The sequence below is a fragment of the Mauremys mutica genome, chromosome 1, assembly GCF_020497125.1.
Source record: "Mauremys mutica isolate MM-2020 ecotype Southern chromosome 1, ASM2049712v1, whole genome shotgun sequence".
NCBI classification, from domain to species: domain Eukaryota; kingdom Metazoa; phylum Chordata; order Testudines; family Geoemydidae; genus Mauremys; species Mauremys mutica.
In genome coordinates, this window is record NC_059072.1 from 9,995,215 (window position 1) to 10,017,496 (window position 22,282).

The following is a 22,282-nucleotide window of genomic DNA, read 5'->3' on the forward strand; positions in this document are numbered from 1 at the left end:
CACCTCCCTGCCTTCCTCTGCTGGGAATGAACGATGACCCATCTCCTGTCCAACCACAAATAACACAAATTGACACAAATAAGGCAGAGGAGCAAAGGCCCCAAAGTCCCTTTGAAGCTGTTGAGAGGATTTTATAGTTGGTGTGTGTGGTGGGGTGTCCGATAAATGTTGAGCGCGTGTCTGTCTCTGAGCGGCAGGCGCACACTGTGTGGTCCCCGCGCACTGCGACGGCTGTAGAACTAATAGCCTAATCAATTAACATCGGTCGACACCGTACCCTGTTCGGAGAAAAATTCTCCAAGCAGCCCTTGAGTAAGGCCCATCAGAGGGAAAGAAACCACTAATGAGCCATGAAAGGGCTCTCCTGTGTCTCTCCTCTTTGGGGATTACCTCCTGGATTGATTTCTGCCAAGCACTGCCACTGAATGCCTCCTTCCAGGGCTAAGAGCAGGCGAGGAAGAGTTGGCACTCCCCCACTGCTGTCCTCAAGCCTCTGGGTGCAGTTGTCTCCATGTCACAGCACAGATGTGTCCAGGCGTGACTGCAGTGTAAACATCCCCAGGCTGTGATTATTATTTACCTAGAAGCCCCAGCTGAGAGCAGGGTGCTGCATATACACACTGTATGGGATCAGCGTGTGCCTGAAGAGCTTGTGATGTAAGCAGATAAGAGATGGGAAGGGAAAGAGGCACAAAGAGATGATATGCCCAAGGTCACCCAGCAGCTCAAGGGCAGAGCTGGGGTTAGAACCCAGGTCTCCAGACGCCTGCTCCTGTGCTCTGTCCATTAGACCATGCTGCCTCCGTGATTGGTGCCCAGCTTGCTGCCGCTCAATGTGGCATTACACACCTGCAAAGCCTTCCCTCAGCTCTTCCAGTGACCTCCCAGGAGAGGCCTGGGTAAAGCAGGGCAGGTGACAAAGGGGGAGCAGAAATGTCTCGTCTCAGGAGCTGTCTGGTGGTTCTCTGCAGGGCTCGGGGACAGGTTGTGAATGGCTGGGTGCTGGCTGCTCATGCATTGGTGTGAGTATCAAAGTCTCGGTGAAGCACACAGCCCATACAAGACTAGCTAGCTGGAAAGCACAATAAAGCAGTGCAAGCCACCAGGAGCCTCCCCCTCCCGGCTCTAAGGAGTGTGTCTGTGCCTTTCACTGGACCACTGTGAGAACTACGGTCCTGGGGTGCGCGTCACCCACTGGCTGCCCTAACCCGGAGCGCAGCCAGGCTGCAATGGAAAGTCCCCAGGCACAAGCTGCCTGCAAGCTCTGCCCTTCCATGGGGACTGGAGCTGTCCCATGCAACCCAATACATGGTTGGAACCAGTCCTGGAAGGGGTGGAACCAGGCCAGGCAGGGGATACTCATCTTCTGGTCAGCTTCCACCAGAGGAGTCCTGTGGCAACCCCACTGGAGTTTAAAGCTGCCCTCCCCAGACAGAATCTCTCCAGGCATGCGTGGGATTCGGTTTGCTGAGTTGGAGTGAATCTGGCCATTTGTATCCTGGGGGATCCTGGAGAAACCCCCCATTGGATCCCGCAGCCTACATGAAAGGGGCAAAGGGGATGTCCACCAGCCCAGGGCATTATGGATAGGGCTCCACCAATTCATGGTCCATTTTGGTCAATTTCATGGTCATACATTTTAAAAGTCATAAATTTCATCCTGTCAGATATTTAAATCTGAACTGTCACAGCTTTGTGACTGTGGGGGTCCCCACTCAAAAGAGGCTCTGGGGGAGCGCAAGGTTATTGTAGGGAGGCCGTGGTATTGCCACCACTAATTCTGTGCTGCCTGTGGAGCTGGGCCCTACACCAGCAGCTGCCGCTCTCCAGACGCCCAGCTCTGAAGGCAGCAGCACAGAAGTAAGAGTGGCATGGTATGGTATTGCCACCCTTACTTCTGCGCTACTGGTGGTGGAGCGTTGACTTCAGAGCTGGGTGCCTCGCCAGCAGCCGCCGCTCTCCAGCCGCCCAGCTCTGAATGCAGCGCAGAAGTAAGGGTGGCAATACCATGACCCCCCCACAGTAACCTTGTGAGCCCCCCCATGACTGCCTTTTGGGTCAGGACCCCAGTTTGAGAAACGCTGGTCTCCCCTGTGACATCTATATAGTATAGGTTAAAAGTGGACCAAAAAACCCCAGTTTTCACGAAGGAAGAGCAGATTTCACAGTCTGTGACATGTTTTTCACGGCCATGCATTTGGTTATGGGGAATGCTTAGAGACTCATTAGGGGCATCTCCAGCTGTCCCACTCGGGAGCGGACAGTTCACCCCACAGTTGCAATGCATGGAGGAAGTTAGCTCCAAGCTCCACAGCTTGTCTCTCTGAGTTTCGGGGCCTTGAAAAGGGATTGTTTTCGGCAAGTAATAAATGTGTTACATAAAAAACCTGAATAAAGAGGCCTGACCTCCACTGATATGTACACCAGACGACAGTGTTTAAATTGCACTGCATGGGAGGAGGAGTGTAGAACTGCACTGAAAACTGGACACTGGCTGAGAAACAAGTGAGAGGCAGGGAGAGCTCAGATTTGTACAGCTGCGGGGGCTGCAAGAATCCAGCTATCTGCAGTGCAGTATAATGGGAAAGAGACGGGAACAGAGGCTACACAGCCCCCAGCCCAGAGAAACTATGGTTCTGGCCTTTGCAAGTACAGGGAGGTGACAGGCATAATGGTTCCCTCTCTGCGTTTGGTTTGGATTTCCCGCAGAGATGGGTTACGTTTCCAAAGCAGAGCGTTTGGGAGCCCCTGCCCTGCTCTTTGAAGAGTTACCTCCAAATTAAGTCGTGTTCTCCCCTCGTCCCTCCAGCATGACTGGTCTGGGAAAGAAAAAAGTGAGAAGTGATGTGATCAAGGCATATCATAGAATGACTGGTCCAGAGGGAGTTTTTCTAATCCCATAAGGAGAGGACACCCCATGAAACTGAAAGGCAACAAAGTTAAAATAGCTTGACATCTCCCTAGGGCGCACATCACAGGTACTATCCGAGTGCTGATACACACAATGGGCATTATTGGGAGCTGACATCTTCCTCCAGAACAGGTGGCATTAGTCACCATCAGGGACTGGACAGTCACTGCTCCTGTTCCATTATGAGAGTATCTGTGTATCTAATCTCTCCCAACCCCATTCACAGTTTAAGGGAGAACATCCATTCCCATCCCCACCCTGAGGACCTTTTCACTGGAATGGACTGTGATGGGCTGTACAAAGTATTTGTTGCCCTGTGCTGTGGCACACCCCACTCAAAGAAACAAATTTAGACCTCCAAGAATGGCCTAAGAAAAGCCCTCCCAGGGTCAACTGCAGGTGGAACCAGTGAGAATTGGTCCTCCAGCAGCTAGAAGGGCTGGGAGCTACCAGAAGGGCCCAACCAGCTGGTAAAAAGGGCTGGCTGCTTCCTCCAAGGGTCAGTTCTAGGTGATGAATGAGGAGGGATTTGATAGCTGCTTTCAGCTACCTGAAGGGGGGTTCCAAAGAAGATGGAGCTCGGCTGTTCTCAGTGGTGGCTGATGACAGAACAAGGAGTAATGGTCTCAAGTTGCAGTGGGGGAGGTTTAGGTTGGATATTAGGAAAATCTTTTTCACTAGGAGGGTGGTGAAGCACTGGAATGGGTTACCTAGGGAGGTGGTGGAATCTCCTTCCTTACAGGTTTTTAAGGTCAGGCTTAACGAAGCCCTGGCTGGGATAATTTAGTTGGGGTTGCTCCCGCTTTGAGCAGGGGGTTGGACTAGATGACCTCCTGATATTCTATGATTCTGTGATGCTGTGGTAGGGAAAGAAGGAACCTCCCTGCCTTATCCTGAAAAGGTGCCTAGATCTAATTGCATCTTTTGATTGAGTCTGCAAAAGGCTGTTTTGTTTCCATTGTCGAATGTGAAGCCAGGTGGCCACCTTGAGTTTGGACATCAGTGTGGCTCTGTGGATGAGGGGAAAGCAGTGGATGTGCTATTTCTGGACTTTAGCAAAGCTTTTGATACAGTCTCCCACAGTATTCTTGCCAGCAAGTTAAAGAAGTCTGGGCTGGATGAATGGACGGTAAGGTGGATAGAAAACTGGCTAGATGGTCGGGCTCAACGGGTAGTGATCAATGGTTCCATGTCTAGTTGGCAGCCGGTATCAAGTGGAGTGCCCCAAGGGTCGGTGCTGGGGCCGGTTTTGTTCAATATCTTCATTAATGATCTGGAGGATGGTGTGGACTGCACCCTTAGCAAGTTTGCAGATGACACTAAACTGGGAGGAGTGGTTGATACGCTGGAGGGTAGGGATAGGATACAGAGGGACCTAGACAAATTAGAGGATTGGGCCAAAAGAAATATGATGAGGTTCAACAAGGACAAGTGCAGAGTCCTGCATTTAGGACGGAAGAATCCCATGCACTGCTATAGACTAGGGACCGAATGGCTGGGCAGCAGTTCTGCAGAAAGGGACCTAGGGGTTACGGTGGATGAAAAGCTGAATATGAGTCAACAGTGTGCCCTTGTTGCCAAGAAGGCTAATGGTATTTTGGTTGTATAAGTAGGGGCATTTCCAGCAGATCGAGGGATGTGATCATTCCCCTCTATTTGACATTGGTGAGGCCTCATTTGGAGTACTGTGTCCAGTTTTGGGCCCCACACTACAAGAAGGATGTGGATAAATTGGAGAGAGTCCAGCGGAGGGCAACAAAAATGATTAGGGGGCTGGAGCACATGACTTATGAGGAGAGGCTGAGGGAACTGAGATTGTTTAGCCTGCAGAAGAGAAGAATGAGGGGGGATTTGATAGCTGCTTTCAACTACCTGAAAGGGGGTTCCAAAGAGGATGGATCTAGACTGTTCTCAGTGGTAGAAGATGACAGAACAAGGAGTAATGGTCTCAAGTTTCAGAGGGTGAGGTTTAGGTTGGACATTAGGAAAAACTTTTTCACTAGTAGGGTGGTGAAGCACTGGAATGGGTTACTTAGGGAGGTGGTGGAATCTCCTTCCTTAGAGGTTTTTAAGGTCAGGCTTGACAAAGCCCTGGCTGGGATGATTTAGTTGGGTTTGATCCTGCTTTGAGCAGGGGATTGGACTAGATACCTCCTGAGGTCCCTTCCAACCCTGAGATTCTATGATTCTATGTGGCTGCTGTAAAATTAAAGGGAGCTTGCTGCTGGCAAACCCGGACACGGACATACAGCCGTACACTCACTCTCCTGTGAGCTCTTGCCATGAGCGGCAGGATGGTAAATAATCAGCATGCACCATCAGGACCGCTTTCGTCCTTGCTAGGGATGAAATTGACAGGGTCCATTCTCATCAAGGTCAGCTCAATCCATCGTACGTCAGCTATGGATCAAAGGAGCCCTGCGCCATTCATTTTGTAGGGGAAACACCTTAGCAAAAACTCCTCTCTCTGGATTTTTCACAGGAGCTGAGCTTTGCCCAGGTGTCCTTGATCAAAATGTCCCGTCTCTAGAGTTGTGCATGATGGGGCAAGTTGTTAACCCCCAGCAATGGCTTCATTGTAGTGATGCTCTTTGTAAACCTCTGTGAGATCCTTTGAGGTGAAAGATGCTATAGAAATCTTACTTGTTATTGTATTATTGGCTTGTTTATTAGCGGAATTCATGTGTTTCCTCCACTCCTGGAGTGACACATAAATAACAGTATTATAATCGTATTAATATCTTACATGTATATTGCACCTTTCATTCAGAAGATCCCAAAGCCCTTTGCAAACAACGTACAGTAACTGCTTCACCCACCACTGAAAAGCAGCCGCCTCTGGGGTGGCACGTGACATTCCTTTAATAACACAGAACAGCACTGCTCAGTAGATTAGGACAGGAAGTGAAGAAGAATCCTGTATCTAGTGACTCCTGGAGCAATGGAACAGTACAGGGAAATTTACAGTCAAAATAATTTGGCCAGGACACCAAGATTAACACCCCTACTCCTGTAAAAGGGCCATGGGAACTTTAACAATCACATGCAACCAACAGCTCAATTTAACTACCCTCCAAAATATAGAGGTGCCTTACGTTTATAAAAGTTTATACACTTAACCCTCCCTGGCCAAGAAAAAAACAGAATGCTGAACTTATAAATGTCCGTGAGTTAGTGGCCAAATTTCCATTACATTCTGTGTATGACTTTAAGACATCCCCTCCCCTGCCTGGACTCCATCTGCTTTGCATTTAGCTGTTGCACAGAGGCTGGGGAGCAGATGCTGTTGTCCTCCGAGGAGCCAGAGGCCTCTTTAGTTGGGTAACGTTTCTTGTGCCAAGTACCAGAGCAAGATGTAATTATTCAAGAATCCTTGTCTTTCCAAGTAATGGAATTCACCTGATGCAGAGGCTATAGAATCTCAGGGTTGGAAGGGACCTCAGGAGGTCATCGAGTCCAACCCCCTTCTCAAAGCAGGACCAATCCCCAACTAAATCATCCCAGCCAGGGCTTTGTCAAGCCTGACCTTAAAAACCTGTAAGGAAGGAGATTCCACCACCTCCCTAGGTAACCCATTCCAGTGCCTGTCCCCTCATTCTGCAGAAGAGTTTGGACAGAAAAGAAACTAGGAGTTCAGGGATTCAAGACCAGGCTACCTGGACAGTCAAACCAAGGAGCCGTTTATTGAACTGTGAAGCTCTTGAAGGGGCTGTGGAAGACTCGGAGGACTAGGTCATCAGTTCAGATCTAGCCCAGGGTCAGCACTGATCGAAAGCTGTGAGCATTTTGTCGGTGGCTTGTGTGAAATGAGTTGATTGGTTGGCCACTGTCCCGTTCCTAATGGGACAAGTATCCTGATGGCAAATGCAGGGCTGGCAGTAATGGGCTCCTGGATGGCAATCACAGAAGAGAAACCAAGGTGAGGCTCAAGGAAATTGATGAGCTAGCTGGGTATTGTGACTCCATTGGGAGAGGTCCCCACATAGAGGGGAAGGGGTTGAAGAGAGACAGACGAGGAGAGCAGACATCTCTCTGCATCTTGCTTGTTGTAAGATCCTGAGCAGGCAGCTTGGACTCCGTAAGGGCCAAACCCTGCTTCCATTAAAGACAGTGGGACATTTCCCATTAGCTTCAGTGGAAGCAAGAGCAGACCCTGTGTGATGCTAAATGACCCCGGTGTAAGGGAGTGTAGGCAGCCCCGTCGTTGATTGACCGATATAGACACCTTGTTTGGGTCTCCAGTGAGGGAGGAGAATGACCAGGTTAATGAATCATACAGGTGTTGAGCATGATTCTTGTACCATTCCTGGCTAGAGTCACCTGCAGGTTTGCCCTGGAGCCACCCATGCTGTAGGACCCTGTGGCTAGCTCTGAGCTGTCTGTGAAGGAATAGCGATGAGGGGGTCCCATGTCTTCCCCAAGGGTGTGGTTCTTCTCACTGCCCTTCTGTCTCCCTCCCTCAGGTCCTGAGCTGCGTGAACCCCGACAACGTGAACAGCCCAGAGATCCCCGTGAAGATCCTCAACTGCGACACCATCACGCAAGTCAAGGAGAAGATTCTTGACGCCATCTTCAAGAATGTGCCGTGCTCCCATAGGCCCAAAGCTGCTGACATGGACCTGGGTATGTGAGCACGTGCCCCATCACGGTCGGGGGGGGGGAGCAGGGAGGGCTGTAATTCAAACCAGCTGGGACCTTGTGTTCAGTTCTGAGCCACCACCTCACCAGACAGAAGGGGACCCACTGGGACGTGTTCAGAGCAGAGCAGCAGAAATGAGAGGTGGGCTGGCGGGATCAATAACTGGAGACACTAGACCCTCCCTGCCCTCCAGACCATACACCTCTGCTCCTCCTGCCTCAAGGACAGCCCAGAGGGAAGAGAAGCCTGCGTTCCTGCTCCGGCGCAGGGGAGCCCAGCTGGCCAAGGACTGGAAAGGGTCGCTGCCGTGCTGAGAACCCTAGGGCCCAGTTGCCCCATCCTGCTGGAAAACCCCCAGGAGTGACGGTGATCTCAGTTAGGTCCCTCTTGCTGAGATCTCTTGCTAGTCCTTCTGTCAGGCTGGAGGGTTCAGATGGGGTTTGCGCCCTCGCTGAGACAGCCCCTTGGCCCAGGTAGTATTGATTTCCAGCCCTCAGCTCCACTGGCCACAGGGATGGGCGATGTGACTCCCCATGGTCCCCAACACAACCCACCCCCTGCTGGTTGCCTACCCTGCCTAGATCCCACAGTGGAGAGCAGCAGGGACAAGGGGGAGTGCCAGGAAAGTAGCTGAGTCTCCTCCCTGCGTAGGAGCGGGAGATACGCACCCAGGGCTCCAGAGTGCTTGTAGGCTCCTCCCTACATTACGTTACCGCTTTAGAGTGTTATAAACCAAAGGACTTCACAGAGCTCATGCGCTTTTCACCTCGACACGTTGTTTGCTCTTCAGCACTTCACTCGGCTTGGACAATGGAACGAGACATGTCAGTTTGTTACATGTCTAGTTGGGTTCATAGTCCAGTTCTCAGGCACATTCTCTAAGCTGCAATGTTTGGGGTTGCACAAACACGGTCTGAGTCCAGAAACCTCTCTAGCCTAGCTCTGAAGTGAAAGCACGGGGAAGGCTGAGAGATCTGCAATCGGGTATAACAGCAGGTCCCAGATAGCTCCTCTTTGCTGGAGGTTCTGGCAGGAGGATAGATGGACAGACACAGCACTGTACTAAGTGCTGCTCAGGGCCACCCTTATGGTCCCTGGTATGGTACTTGCGATTGCATCCTGGTAGCAGACTAGCCAGAATTTGCCCTCTGTGACCTTAAACGAAAGAGACTTGAGTGGAAAATTATGGAGTCTATAAAATCCTGCAAAAGCAGACAAGAAACCAAGAGGAAAAGGAATGGACTGATGCCAAGAAACCATTCAGGACGATAATGAAGGCAGAAATGAGAGGTCAGGGATTGAAGTTAAGGGCGGGGGAGGGGGAAGGAGAGGGATGCCTGTCAGCAATTGCAGCAGGATTCTTGCTCACAAAGGGTGGTTAAAATAATGGAACAAGCTGCCAAAAGCAGCAGCAATAAAAACCAAATCATATAAATTAGCAAGAATGAACCCGAGATATTTTTGGAGCGGACGAGTGTCAGCGAGGGACTGGGTGAGGGTGAGAGTGAGGCCAGCCAGGAACTGGAGACCGGGGGGCGGCGGAGTCAGGCTGGATATATTGACAGAGGGTGCTGGGTCTGCTAGGGGACTGCGGAATACGTAGGAGCGTTGGTAGGACAGGGAGCCAGGAGATCCATAAGCACTATGAGGGGCTGAGGCTGGATTCGAACCACCTCAGACAATGGTGATCTAGAGGACAAATGAGCTAAAGGTTAACGTGCTTTGGCCTTAATCAGCTAGGCCTGAACAAGACCCCCAGATCCCACGCCCTCTCCAAACTGTGAGCAGGTTTAGATCCAACTCTGAACCTCCGAGCGTGGACCTATCTCTCAGCTGGATCTGAACCAGAATCCTGTATCAAAACCGCCCCCCACTTCCTGGGAGAGTTCGGATTAGGACCCTAATGAGCCATGTGATCTCTGCTCTGGTCCTTACAAATGCGTTGGAGCCGCTGAGTGATGGGGAAGGGGTAGTGGGTCCAGCGGGGATTAACAGGCATTATACACACCTGCCCCTGGGAAGGACATAACTTTTCATGCCCGTAAAGGGGCTGATTAATAAAGAGCTTATTAACATGAGGCATCCACACTGGAGATGGAAAAGACCTAGGCATGCCTCATCCAGGACAAGCCTGTTCCCAGCAGCGAGTAAAGCAACAGGCTCTCTTAGCTCACCTGCCAGGGAGGATGGAGAGGTCACCCTCTTTGGAGGAGACCGGTGGGGAAGAGGGGTGTACGTCCAGAGGGAGCCACAGCCATTCCTCCCGGAGAGACAGAAGCTCCTTGGAACATGGGGGTCCTTCAGTGACAGTGAAAGGGACACAAGGTGGACGAGAGGGGGGTCTGCTCTTCGCATGTTCATAGCCTAGGTGAGCATGAAGCTCTGGGGATCAGTGCCACCCTGGTGTGACCACTTTGAACAGCAGGACTCACTGGGTGAACTTCTCTGGCTAATGTTATGTAGGAGGTCAGACTGGCTCTCAGTGGGCCCTTCTTGACCTTAATCTCCATGGGTCTCTGTTTTGCATTGCCAGGGCTGCTTTGCGGGGCTCTCTGTGCAGGGAAGGAAGCAGCAGGCTAGCTAATGAGTTCTTTTGTGTTGTTAAGTGCAGGGGAGCTGCGGTGGGAGCAGAGGTGTGTAGCTGCTGAAAGTGTCCTACTGTTGTTCAGTTACAAGGACGCCCTGAGGGGCTTGTTGGCTGAACTCCGTCATTCTGGGCACCTCAAGGTTACAGTTTAGTCCAAGAGCCAAATTACTGAAGGCTTCTTTTTACAGCGCCCATTTCAAAACCCCCTAACTAACGCAATAGCCACATCTTTAAACGAGCGTTAAGGGGTGGGGGAGGATCCCAAAACAGCCTCTCTCCAAATGGAGAAATTCCCTCCTTGCTGTGCTCTGGTTGCTTTTAGCAGGGAGTGTAGCTGGTGGAAAGTGATTGATTGACAGCCCTGGGTAGTGGACAGGTACAGCCTGGGCGATAGCAGGGCAGGTGAGCTGTGACCTGGAAGGATCAACTCTAGGATGGGGAGTTCATTTAGTCTCTATGACCCATTTGAATTAAATACTAATACAGGAGCGGGACGGCCCTGCCCCGACATGGTGATGGACGAGATGGGGCCTAGCGGGGCTCTTCCCTTCTCACCTCTGCGGTGGGAGTTCGTGGCCCCTCTGCCCACCAGCGGTGCCAACCACTACCTGCTTGCGATGTTCTTTGTGTCAGCAGTGTGGAGACCTGCCCGCTAAGAACAGGGCGGAGGCTCCCAACTCACTTCCCACAGGCCACCAGTCAGCTAATGGTAACAGCTTTCAGTCACTGCCTGTCTGGGGGTATTGGAACCCGTAGCATAGGGAGGAAAGGCTCCTCATCTCAAGTCTAATCCCCTGAGCCGGCCCATCCCATGTCTGGCGCTCACTGTTAGGTGTGAAAAGTGTCCTGCCTACTCCAGCACTTGGGTGCCAAAGTAACCAGTGATTTGGGGGGCCTTAATTTTTGGGGGTGCAGCTTGAAATGCTTTAAGGGGGTCCAGGTTTCGGAAAGTGCCTGGTGGGCACCCTTTGAAAATCAGGCCCCTTTAGGGCACTAGCAGTTCGGGGCCCAAAAAATGAAACATCCAAAGTCACTGATCACATCAGAATATCTTGGCCAGGCCCTATTAGGGTTTGGAGTCGATGGGATACTCCCAAAACGTCTAGGCGTTTGGGGCCTGGTAGGATTGGCTAAGTGTGTTACAGTCTCTACCTTTCAAGAGCTAAAGCTGGCTAACGCCCAGGCTTAGCAGTTGGGGGATCTGCGTTCTGCCATGAACTCTTGGGGTGTCCTTGGGCAAGCCCATCCAAGACACATCTGGGAGTGAGGTGACCAACGTTCACTGACTTGAAATGGGACCCAAGCACCTAGTTGCCCTTCTTGAAAATCTCCCCCTGAATCTCTCTCTGCCTCAGTTTCCTCCATGGTAGACTGGGGCTGTTAATGCTCACCTGCCTCAGAGGGGCTGTGGGCAGGGTTAACTCATTCCACTGCACAGCACCACGGGGAACCTCGCAGGGAAGGGGAAGTGGTTAATGGGATTAAACAGTAGGACTCCAAGATTCCAGGCTACTTCTCCCTGGGAGTCCGCAAGCCCCACCCAGACATCAGCTGCAGCTCAAATAACCCCTCTTGTCAAAGGCCTCTGGAATTTCCCTTTTCTCTTGAATTAAAAGAGGATTTTTAAAAAAATAAGTAATTCCTGCGTGCGATAAAAGGATACGCTGTCTGCTGAATGAAATATGGAGTTCATAGCCACTGTCTCTTGAGTTTGCATTTACCGCCACTCCCGATTGGAAGGCAAGATAAAGATAATGGGATTTTTACCTCCCTCCCGCTCTCTGGAAAGTGGAAGTGTAACAAATTGGATTGGAGTGTCTCTCTCCTCTGTGCCGGTGCTGTGAGGAGTGCGCTGATCTGATGGGAGAGGGGACGGGGAGCAGCGGCTGAGGAGAAAGCTAACAATCTTCCCTCGGTGCTGTGAATATGAATGCAGGGGTCACCTTTATCTCCTTCCTGTCCTCCCCATATCGAGCACTTCCCTTTCAGTGCTGGGAGTGACCAACCCCGTCAGTGCTAGCACAGAGGGAAAGGGGATTTAAGGAACAGCTGGGTAAACTGTGAGACGTTAGTTACTAAAGGGTGTCTTTACTCAGACTAAACTCCCACTAAAGTCAGTCGGCCAAATTCTGGAGTCGCTTCTCAGCCCGGCCCCAGATGCCTGCTGAAGTCCATGGCGCTTGGCCAGAGGAAAAAAATTCAAGAAATCCTGAGTAAGAGCTTCAGGATTCAAACCTTTCAGTGGATTTTCACCCATGGACATTCCCCTGCGGAGTTCCCAACCCAAACGCAGCCCTGGGCTAGCCTGGGAGAAAACGAATGAAACTGATGAGAAACAAATGTAAAATCAAGGGGCCTGATTAAAGGGGCCTTAAAGTGGGTGGAAATGAGAAGACGTCCCGCACAGGGCACTCCCTGAAGAGTGTGGAGCTGGTGTCATGGCTCTACATTAGCCCTGCTGCCAGTCCCCAGGAGATGGGGGGGTGGGGGAATCTGAGGGGGTGACTGGAGTGCACTGCACTGTGGCTATTCTCTCCCCCCGCGGCCCCTCGGAAGCAGAGCATGAGTTAGATCAGCCCTGCACAGTCCTAGAATACCGGGAGAGCAAAGAGAGACAAAAGCTATGTTTCCCCTCCATTCCCAACCCACCCACAAAACTGAGAATCGGGCCTGTCTGTCTGTCTACTGACCTAGCTATGCAGGAGTGTATATGGCACTGAACAATTGCAGTGTCACTGACCAGGGGTGCTGCTTTTTTGGGGTGGGGGGAGAATTAGACACAGGAGCAGGCAGTACTGGCAAGGATAAGGGATCCAATGAGGAAAGGCCTAGGAGGCACTGAAATGCCAGCTATTACACTCTATGGGACACTCTGGAATAGAAAGAGCTCCTTCCGCATGCTCCTCCCCTCCCACCTGGGTCTAGAACAGCTGGGCTCTGGGATTCTTGGCAGGTGTGGCTCGGAACAAAGGGTTGTGCTTTGACAGTACCGTGATATCACGGGTGTGATTTAAGGAGTTGGGGTAAATCCTGGCCAATCTGGGGTCATCCCTAACCATGGTAACTGTTACTGACCAGCCAACTGCTACATCCCTGAGAGATCTCTGTTCTCAGTGGCATCCAGCAATAAACACTCAGCACCTGATCTTCTTCTAATTAAAATGAATAGTAAAAGCAAGGGTCAGTTTTATGAGTAAAGTTTAATTGTGGGTTGAGAAAAATGCTGAAAGCAAAAGAAATTTTCAACAATTCTTGACTTTCTACATTAGAAGCAGTAAAGAGAGTTGGCAGGTGATGTTTCCACATTCAGCGGTTCATTTTAATTAACTCAAGGACATGGATATGGTTTATGATGACCGGGCTCATGGTTCAGCTGTATTTGGCAGTGACCACGATGGTTGAACCATGGCTGGTTCTTTTTGCCTTTGGTTAAACCAAAGTTGTCTATGACTAACCCATGGTTGGCTGTAGTTTCTCCCAATTAAACTACTGTTTGACATCTTTGGTCACGTTCATGGTACTATTGGCTATTCCCACACGTGGTTAGCCCAGGGGCAAATAAGGCAAGTCTTCAGTCTGAGGGAAACTGGGGCTGTCCCGTTCACATGGAGGTATATATCAACCCTAGTTTCAACACAAGATTCTCCCAAAGGCAGCCACCAGATGGGACTGCCCGGTCAGCAGAACGTAGAGACAATTACCAGCACCACATACTCATTCCAGCACTTGGCATTTAGATACCATGCTGATAGGCATTAGATTAGATGCCTGCTGTAGCTGGTGAGAAACAGGATCCCTATGCATTTGCATATGGCTGGGTAGGGTTGTGTTGGAGGAGGCAGGGTCTTATAACGGGCAGGGCGTGGGATTGGAAGGCAAGAGGCTTGGGTTCTGTCTCCAGCTTCGCCCCTGGCTGGCTGTGCGCTGCAGTCTCCTCGTCTGTAAGAGTGTCAATGGACCTCCCCCTCCCTACAGGCAGCGCTTGGAGATCTGCGGGTGAAAAGTGCCGTACAAGCACCAAGCACTAGTATTGCTTGAGCCCAGTGGTCCACTTGGTGCTGTGCAAACCCCTAAGGACAGCACCGTCCACACCCAAGTTGCTGTCACTCTATGGCTCAGCTCTTCAGCTGACATCAATCAGCTACACCTTGCAGCCCAAAAAGTCCATGGCCCTACGACCAGACTCAGAGGCCCTTGGGGTCTGTGGGCAACAGCTACATTGCATGATCCCAACGGCTGAGTTCGCAGGAGCTGGTCTGTGCTCATCTCAGCCAGGAGTTAGACTTTGGGGCCATGTGTGTGTGTGATGAATGGTAGTGGGATATATGTGTTTTATCCTGAGCAAGCAAACCCGTTCAGGTAATGTAAGAACTGACTCAGAACTTTGTCATGTAGTTTATGCTTTTGGGTACTTCCCTGAATCTTTGAAGGTTCACCTGTACCTGGTTTGCAGGGGTATACGTGGCATGGGCAGGTATATGGAGTGTGCCTTTTCCCATGTGTGGGGGGAAGGGTAGGGTGACCAGACAGCAAGTGTGAAAAATAAGGACAGTGGGTGGGGGGTAATAGGAGCCTATATAAGAAAAAGACCCCAAAATCGGGACTGTCCCTATTAAATCAGGACATCTGGTCGCCCTAGGGAAGGTGTCGTGTGCATCTCTGTGCACTGTGTGTATCTTTGGGTCACCTGACAGATGTTTATGGGCCGGTGTTGTCATGCTTGATGGTACGTGGTCTCCATGTTACATGTGCAAGGTTTATGCTGAGCTGCCTCCTTCTCTCTGGGACTCGGCAGAGCAGAGTGAAATGTGCCCTTTCTCCCTGCAGAGTGGCGGCAGACGAGTGGGGCCCGAATGATCCTGCAGGACGAAGACATCACCACCAAGATAGAGAACGACTGGAAGAGACTCAATACCTTGGCGCACTACCAGGTAACGAGACAGGAGCCCTCTGCCAGGGACACAGGCCTGGCCAAGTTACCTGCCTCTGCTAGCAGTGCTCAGTGCCAAACAAACAACTGGACTGGCACTGCCAACACTTGTCTCTCTGCCCCAACCCATCTACCCCTTCTCCAAAGGCCACCGACAGATCTCACCCCAGAGACTGTCGCTGTTGCACCATCTGGTCTCCTCACACAGTCTCTTTGCACCTCCTAACACAGTCGCTTTGCACCTTCTCTCTTTCTCCACAGGAGTGTTACACTGCTGCTCTCATCATCTGAGCTGCTGCTCCCCTGCCAGCCCTGTCTGAGATCCAGGGCTGGAACAAGCAAAGAGCAATCCCAGGCAATGACACTCTGTAAATAAGTTCTGTCGTTTCCCCCTTTCCCCCCACAAAGCGTCAGACTGTTTCACTACAACAAACAGGAGACACTTTGAGCTAGAAAGTAGGATAAGATGTTTCAAGCTGAACTAAGTAGCAGCTGCCCTGAATGGTTTTTAAAAATAAATAATATAAACGTTCAATAAAAACGGTTTCTGCTATTATATTATGTCAGATGAGAACATGATTTGACATGATATGACATCATATTCTGCACTATTACTGATGGGTCTTGAAATAATGTAAAAATAATGCTACTAATATTAAAGTAAACTACATTTTGAAACACAATTTTTGTTTCTGAAATGAAATTTCAAAATTTTCCTAAACAATTTTGCTTCTGTTTCCAAAATATTTGTTTTTGTGGAAAATTTCATCAGAATCGATGCAATTTCACACCCAAAATCAGTTTAGTTGAATCAGCATTTTCCAGCAAAAAAATATCTAGACAAAAATTTGATGGCCAGCTCTAACACCGACCTCCCATGATTCTTCTGGTGAGGATTTCCCCCTGCCTACTCTGCCCTGTGCGATAGGCGGGGAAGAGGGCAGATCAACAGTAGGAAGGGGAATAAGAGAAGGGAAAACAACTCTGCTTTAAGGGACGAAGACTGACAGCTACTCAGCTGCCAATCACTGGGAAGGAAGGGGCCCTGTATCTCTCCCCAGGCCACTAGTGCTGGCATTGTCCATACTGATATCAGTCCAGTGATGCCTAATAAAAACCCTCCTGCAAACTATTTGGGGTGGGGCTAGAGGGAGAGATAAGCCGCCACCCTCTTAAAGGGGAGGCTTTAATGAAGGAGGATCTTTGACATTAGCAGCGGTAGGAGATGGCCTGTTGTCTGGAAGCTGGAGGGAGAGCAGTGGAACAGACAGCAGCTTTGTCCAGCAGTGAGGGCGCTGACCAGATCCTGGTTCTAGTCCCAGCTCAGCCACTTTGTCCCCATAGAGGGGGTGTCATTTCCCTGAGGGGATAATGATACTAGCCAGTAGGGACAGCTGTCCTTACCTACTGCTGCAAAGTACTTTGAGATCTACGGCTGGTAAATGCTATAGGCCAGATCCCCAGCTGGTGTAAACCACTATAGCTCCACTGGAGTCAGTAGAGCCACACCAGTTTACACTAGCTAAGGATCTGACACTGAGTACAGGGCTGGGAGCTCCTTGTTCTAAGACTTGCACTGGCTCCCTGGGCACGTCACATGGGACCAGGTTGCCAAACAGAGTTAGGTGCCTGAAGCTGTAGATAGGTGCCGAGTGGGATTTTGAAACGCACCTAACTCCTGTTCCTAGATTGTCAAATCAGAAGGGCCCGTTGTGATCACCTAGTGCAATCCCCCATAGAACCCAAGCCAGAGAGCTTCCCTTGTTTGAGTCAGAGCAGATCTTTTAGAAAAAAGCATCCAGTCTTGATTTAAAAATTGCCTGTGACGGAGAATCCACCGTAGCTTCAGTTGTTCCGATGGTTAATCACCCTCCCTGTTAAACATCCGATGTCAGTGAGAGTTCGGTACCGACACGCTCTGGAAAATCCCACTAGGGGTCTAGCTCCGTCTTTAAGTGCGTAAATACATTTACAAACCTGATCCTTAACCTCTTAGTGCCCCACCTGTAATATGTGGCTAATACCCAGAGATCTTACGCAAGGGTTGAGAGAGCTGATTAATTAGTATCTGTAAAGTGCTTTGAAGATGAAAAGATTCCGTATAAGAGCTAATTATTATTATTACAGAGACAAGAGCTAGTGGCTCTTCACAGGTTTTGGTGGTGGGTGGGAGAGGTTTCTTCTTTTTATAACTTCTTATTTTTCCAAAATGCTCCTGATACAGCTTCGCTTCCCCACTGGCTCAGAATTGCTTATTGTTTCACTTGCTTTTGAAAGGAAGCCACACAGATGCCTAGCTAATGGATCGGAAGGTTTGTCTCATTTCAAGAGGCTCTCTCCCCCTTTGAGATGTTATGTGAGACTTCCTGCAGCACAACAGATATCCAGCTGCCATCTACAGGGGCAGAACAATAGAAACACCATTTTCCTCCTCTGTTGCAGTAGTGGCAATGCCCTGCTGGTGTGGCAAAGTCCTGTGCCATATCAGGAGTCTGTGCATGTCTGCTCTGATGCCAGGAGGTCGTTTGTCACCTTGTATATGAAATGCCCATTCCCATGAAGTGTTGTCTAGGGGGAAGAATACTGATACGTGTCATGCCCAACTAATTTGCTGAGACCTTGGAGGAGCAACTTAATTTCAGTCTGTGAGGGGCACTACAAGGAACCGGGTCCCAGCTGTTCCCCTAGATCTCAGAATTTGGCCTCCCCAATGAATTTACTGTCTCTGTTAACATCAGCTTCTCTTTGAGTGTTGAGTTCTTTTCCCATGGAGATGGCCTGAATCAGAAGCTCAGATCCAACCTCCTCAAAACTTGAAAGGATCTGAATTCCCAGATCCTAACCCATCACTGGTTCTGGTTTGGATCCATCACTGGAGTGGGCCTGTTTTCCAGGCCCCACATAGATGAGGCTGAAATCAGATTCCAGCCAAAAATGATGGAGAATTTGCAAGATCAGCTGGTCTCATTAAACTTCCACTAGTTGTGGCTGAAACCTTGTGAGAACAGCTGAGGAGATTTGGGGACCATCAGATCTGAACCTCAGAACCTGGTGTGTCTTGATCTTGAACCCCAAGCTCTAGCCAAACCCTATTTCAGACTCTTCAGACCATCTCTCATTATAAGAGCTTGTGTCATGGATCTTTTGAATGTCACACTTCTGTTCTATGGACTATTGAACAATTAGAAGAATTGGCACTTCCCCACGTTTAAAAGATAAGCCTGTTGCAGTCTCTTGTCCATTATAAAAACAATCGTGTGGGTATGGATCTCATGCTGGGCACTTCACAGACATGTACAAAGACAAGGCCCTTGAGCCAATTCCGTGTCCTTGTCCTACAAACCCTTGCTCATGGGAGTAGCCCATTAATGGCCTGCTCCAAAGTCCATTGCAGTCAATGGAAGGCCTCCCATTGACTACAGTGGGCTCTGGGTCAGTCCCTATATGGGCCAGATTCTACCTTCATACCAAGTAGGCCCATTGACTTGAGCAGAGTGATTCCAGATTTGCAGTGGGGGGCAGGAGAGGAGTGAGCAGGGTTTGGCCTCACTCCCATGAGGAAGGGTTTACAGGGGTGGGTCATAAGTAACTAATGATGAGATCCTTCCAGCAGGGACAGTAATTGATCACTCGAGTTTCACTGGCTGGGTTTCCTTTATGTTATCGGGTGTGCTTTTTGGCCAGCTCTAGGAGGCTTATTCTTAAGTTCTCTTTCCTCCACAGGTGCCAGATGGATCGGTGGTAGCATTAGTCTCCAAGCAGGTCACTGCCTACAATGCTGTCAACAACTCCACTGTCTCCAGGACCTCAGCTAGCAAGTACGGTAAGGGCCTGTTTGCTGATATACGTTAGGGGAGATATTGGTGGCCACAACGGTGGGGAGATGTTGAGCACGTGCAAAGGGAACAGCATGCCACAGCCAACTGACATTTGTACAGCAAGTGATGATGAAAAGCACTGGACAATCCAAGGGCTACGTTATTCTAATTAATGGTGTCTATGGAAGATCACTCTTTTATCCAGGTGACTTTGGCCTGGTGAGATTACACCTGGAACAGTAAAAGTTAGCACTTCTCTAGCGCGTTAGCTCTCCAAGCACTTTACTGAGCAGCCCAGGTTCCATTATTACCATTTAACACATGGGGAGACTGAGGCTAGGTGACATGAGGGATGAAGTGGGTCACACAGAAATTCTGCTGCAAAGCCCGGAATAGAACTTAGCTTTCTTGAGTCACCAAGACCATCTCCTCTCTCCTTCCCAACCGGCCGCTGATGCCCCCACCTGCGTAGCTGCCTGTTGATTGGACATCTGGCCCAAAAAGTGCAGCAGCAGGTGAGGGTTAAAGGGAAATGAGTTTCCAGACTGCAACAGGAGAATGATACAAACCATCCACTGCCCTGGATCCAGCTGCCTCATCCAGTTTTTTAAATATATGAAAGTAAGTCTGATCCTCCTCATCCTCTGTAGCTTGGGGGAAAGTACAGTTACTCAATGTCCAGAGGAACTCGCTTCCCCTTACTCCAAGGACATGAGCAATGCACCAGGACTTATTAATATTCATGTTCTTTGCAGCGTTGTTGCCATTCTGGAAGGACACTATGACCTTTGCAAAAAAGGGGTTTGGGGTGGTTTCATTATTGTTATATTTCCTGACTTCTGTGCTACTGGATTTTTAGAAGAAGGGCTGAGGGCCCAGTGGAGGAAATGTGGTGAGTCAGAAGTGATTGTTAATTGCAGTAAAGGGAGCAGCAGCCAGAGGGAACATGGGTACTCCATCCAGTAATTAATACAGGGAGGCCAGTAATGCATTAATGAAGCTGCTTCAGAACCTGCTACTGGAAGGGGCACCATCTGTGTGTTAACTACAGTTGAAATACAGTTAACTTGTGGCACTGCTGGAGAGCCGGCGGGGGTTGCCCAGGCTGTCACCCCAGGCCTGTGGAAAGGGAAGTAGTAATGCTGGAGGTGGCTTTCAATGGGGAGTCACGCCATCCACGTGGGCATGTTTAGGGACCCAGGGTGCAATGAGCTGAGCAGCCCCCTTTGGAGAAGGGAATGACACAGTGGTGAGCAGTGAATGGGGTGCATTGGGGGAAGGAGGGAGCAAATGGCTGCGGGGAGAGGTGTACCAGGCCCAGCACACACCCAAAGACAAGCCCATGGACTGTGAAGCTCTTTGGGCCTCGCCCAGATGGCTGCTCAGCATCTGCAACTTCTGCAGGAGCCAGTGAGAGCTGTGGATTCTCAGAATCCTGCTCTGATTACACACAAAGGAACCCATTTCCAGGAGTGGCTGCCTGCCCTCAGTCACAGCAGTAACCTGTCCAGCAGCACATCGCCAGTGCTGGACCATCTCCTTTTCTAAACATACTAGTGTCTTGTCCAGCCTGGCCGTCCTTGTGCGGCGGGATGAGGCTCCCATCCTTTCCCCCGGGAGATCCTTTCCCGGGCGAACTGAACTCATTGTAGGAAAGTTTTTCGGTGTATCTGCTCAGTTGCCTAGGAACATCTAGATGTGTGCGGATGTTGTAGGTGCAGCTAAGGCAGCCATTGTGGGGAATTTGGTAGTGGATTTCCATTTTTAAAGCAGACACGACCGCAGAGTATTTCCCTGGAAAAACACCTTGACCCCCTGAATGTGGCCACCTCTTCCTGAAGGTGGAGGGCTGATTCTTGAGCAAGCTGTGGCTTTGTGTTCCAGAAAACATGATCCGTTACACGGGCAGCCCGGACAGCCTGCGCTCCCGCACACCCATGATCACACCTGACCTGGAGAGCGGTGTCAAGATGTGGCATCTAGTCAAGAATCATGAGCATGGAGACCAAAAAGAAGGTGACCGGGGCAGCAAGATGGTGTCCGAGATCTACCTGACCCGGCTGCTGGCCACCAAGGTATAATGCTGGAGAAGGGCAGTGGAACTTTGAAGACGTGGGCTTCAGAGGGGTTGAAGGAGGAGATGGGACTCTTCACGAGCAAGACAGGAGAGACTGTTCCCAGTGTAAGGGGAAGCATGAGACGAGGTGTGAAGCCAAGGGAGGGTAAAGGGAGAAGCTTGGGAAGTACGTGGGGAGAGCGCAGTAGAAAGTGAGAAGAGCTTGAATTTAGGAGCCAGTCAGTGGAGAGGGCCAGAAGGCGGGGAGACAACATGTGCAGAGCGACGGGACAGGAAGTTGGCTCTGGGAGCAATGGTTTGGGTCGGCTGGCTTGGAGGAGAGGGGAGAAGAGGGGAGACCAGGAAGAAGCAGGTTACAATAGTCAAGGTGGGAGGCGACGAAGGCACGGACAACGGGTTAGTGAGAAAAGGAGGGTGGCTTCTGGTGGTATGAACGAAGGGTTTAGTGAGAGACTGGGGAGGGGGAGGGAGAGGGCAGCAGCGAGGCTGTGAGCCTGGACGAGGGAGGAACGGTGGCATTACCAACAGTGGCTTCCTGCACAGGGATCCCTGTGTGTGCAGAATTATGTGGGCAGGAGCAGATTGGTTTGAGGATATACCCTGAATTGTTTGTAGAGCCGACCACATGTGATTCAAGAGGTCAAGGGGAGCCTAGGGAGCACGTCCTGGACATGTTCAAAGGACAAAGCCAGCCTGGCAAAATGGGACTGTGAGTTATGCCACAAACCCGTAGGGAACGTTACTCACTGTCCCACCCCTCCCTCTGGCCCACGCGGACACCAGGCTGTCTCACCAGTGGTGCTTGCGCTGGAAGGCGTACCAGCCAGTTAGATGCTTCATCATGCATCGTGGAGGGGCAGCTCAGCGGGATGGGCTGAGACAAACACGCTCACCTCTCCGCAGGTTAGGTTATGTCACTCACAGAGAGCTGGGGGAGCCATCTTGCCTGATGCATGGACAAAGGAGGGAGCGAAGCGCTCAGTGGAGCATGCTGGCTTGACGGGGAGAGCAGCAGGCATCTGCCTGGGCTGACGGGCTGCGGGGAGCACATTGGTCCTTGGCAGTGAGCACTCACTCTCTCGTCCCGCGCAGCCCTGCATGGCAGATTGCCTGACAGATCTATAACTTTTGTCCCATAAATGCTAAACTTCTGCACGGCCCCACCTCAATGTCACGCGGTGCTGGCACCTAGTTATTGACCCGGAATTGATTTTGTTGACACCTCAAATGCTGCTGGCAGCGCAGCAGGCAGGGGCTGCAAAGGGATGCTGCATTTGGGGATGGAAACAGCCACTACAGGGTGCTCGAGTCCAGGTCCGT

The 22,282-nt window shown here is 50.6% G+C and overlaps 1 protein-coding gene across 7 annotated transcripts in view; it reads left to right on the top strand.

Annotated features, from left to right (window-relative positions):
• Nucleotides 1-22,282, top strand: part of PLXNA4 (plexin A4) — a 684,054-nt gene that overhangs the window by 620,469 nt on the left and 41,303 nt on the right. For all 7 annotated transcript variants that reach the window (XM_045028652.1, XM_045028642.1, XM_045028659.1 and 4 more), the window contains 4 exons: nt 7,375-7,534; nt 14,965-15,068; nt 18,791-18,890; nt 20,770-20,960. In XM_045028652.1, the coding sequence (XP_044884587.1) occupies nt 7,375-7,534; nt 14,965-15,068; nt 18,791-18,890; nt 20,770-20,960 (555 nt within the window). The remainder of the gene's footprint in view (nt 1-7,374; nt 7,535-14,964; nt 15,069-18,790; nt 18,891-20,769; nt 20,961-22,282) is intronic.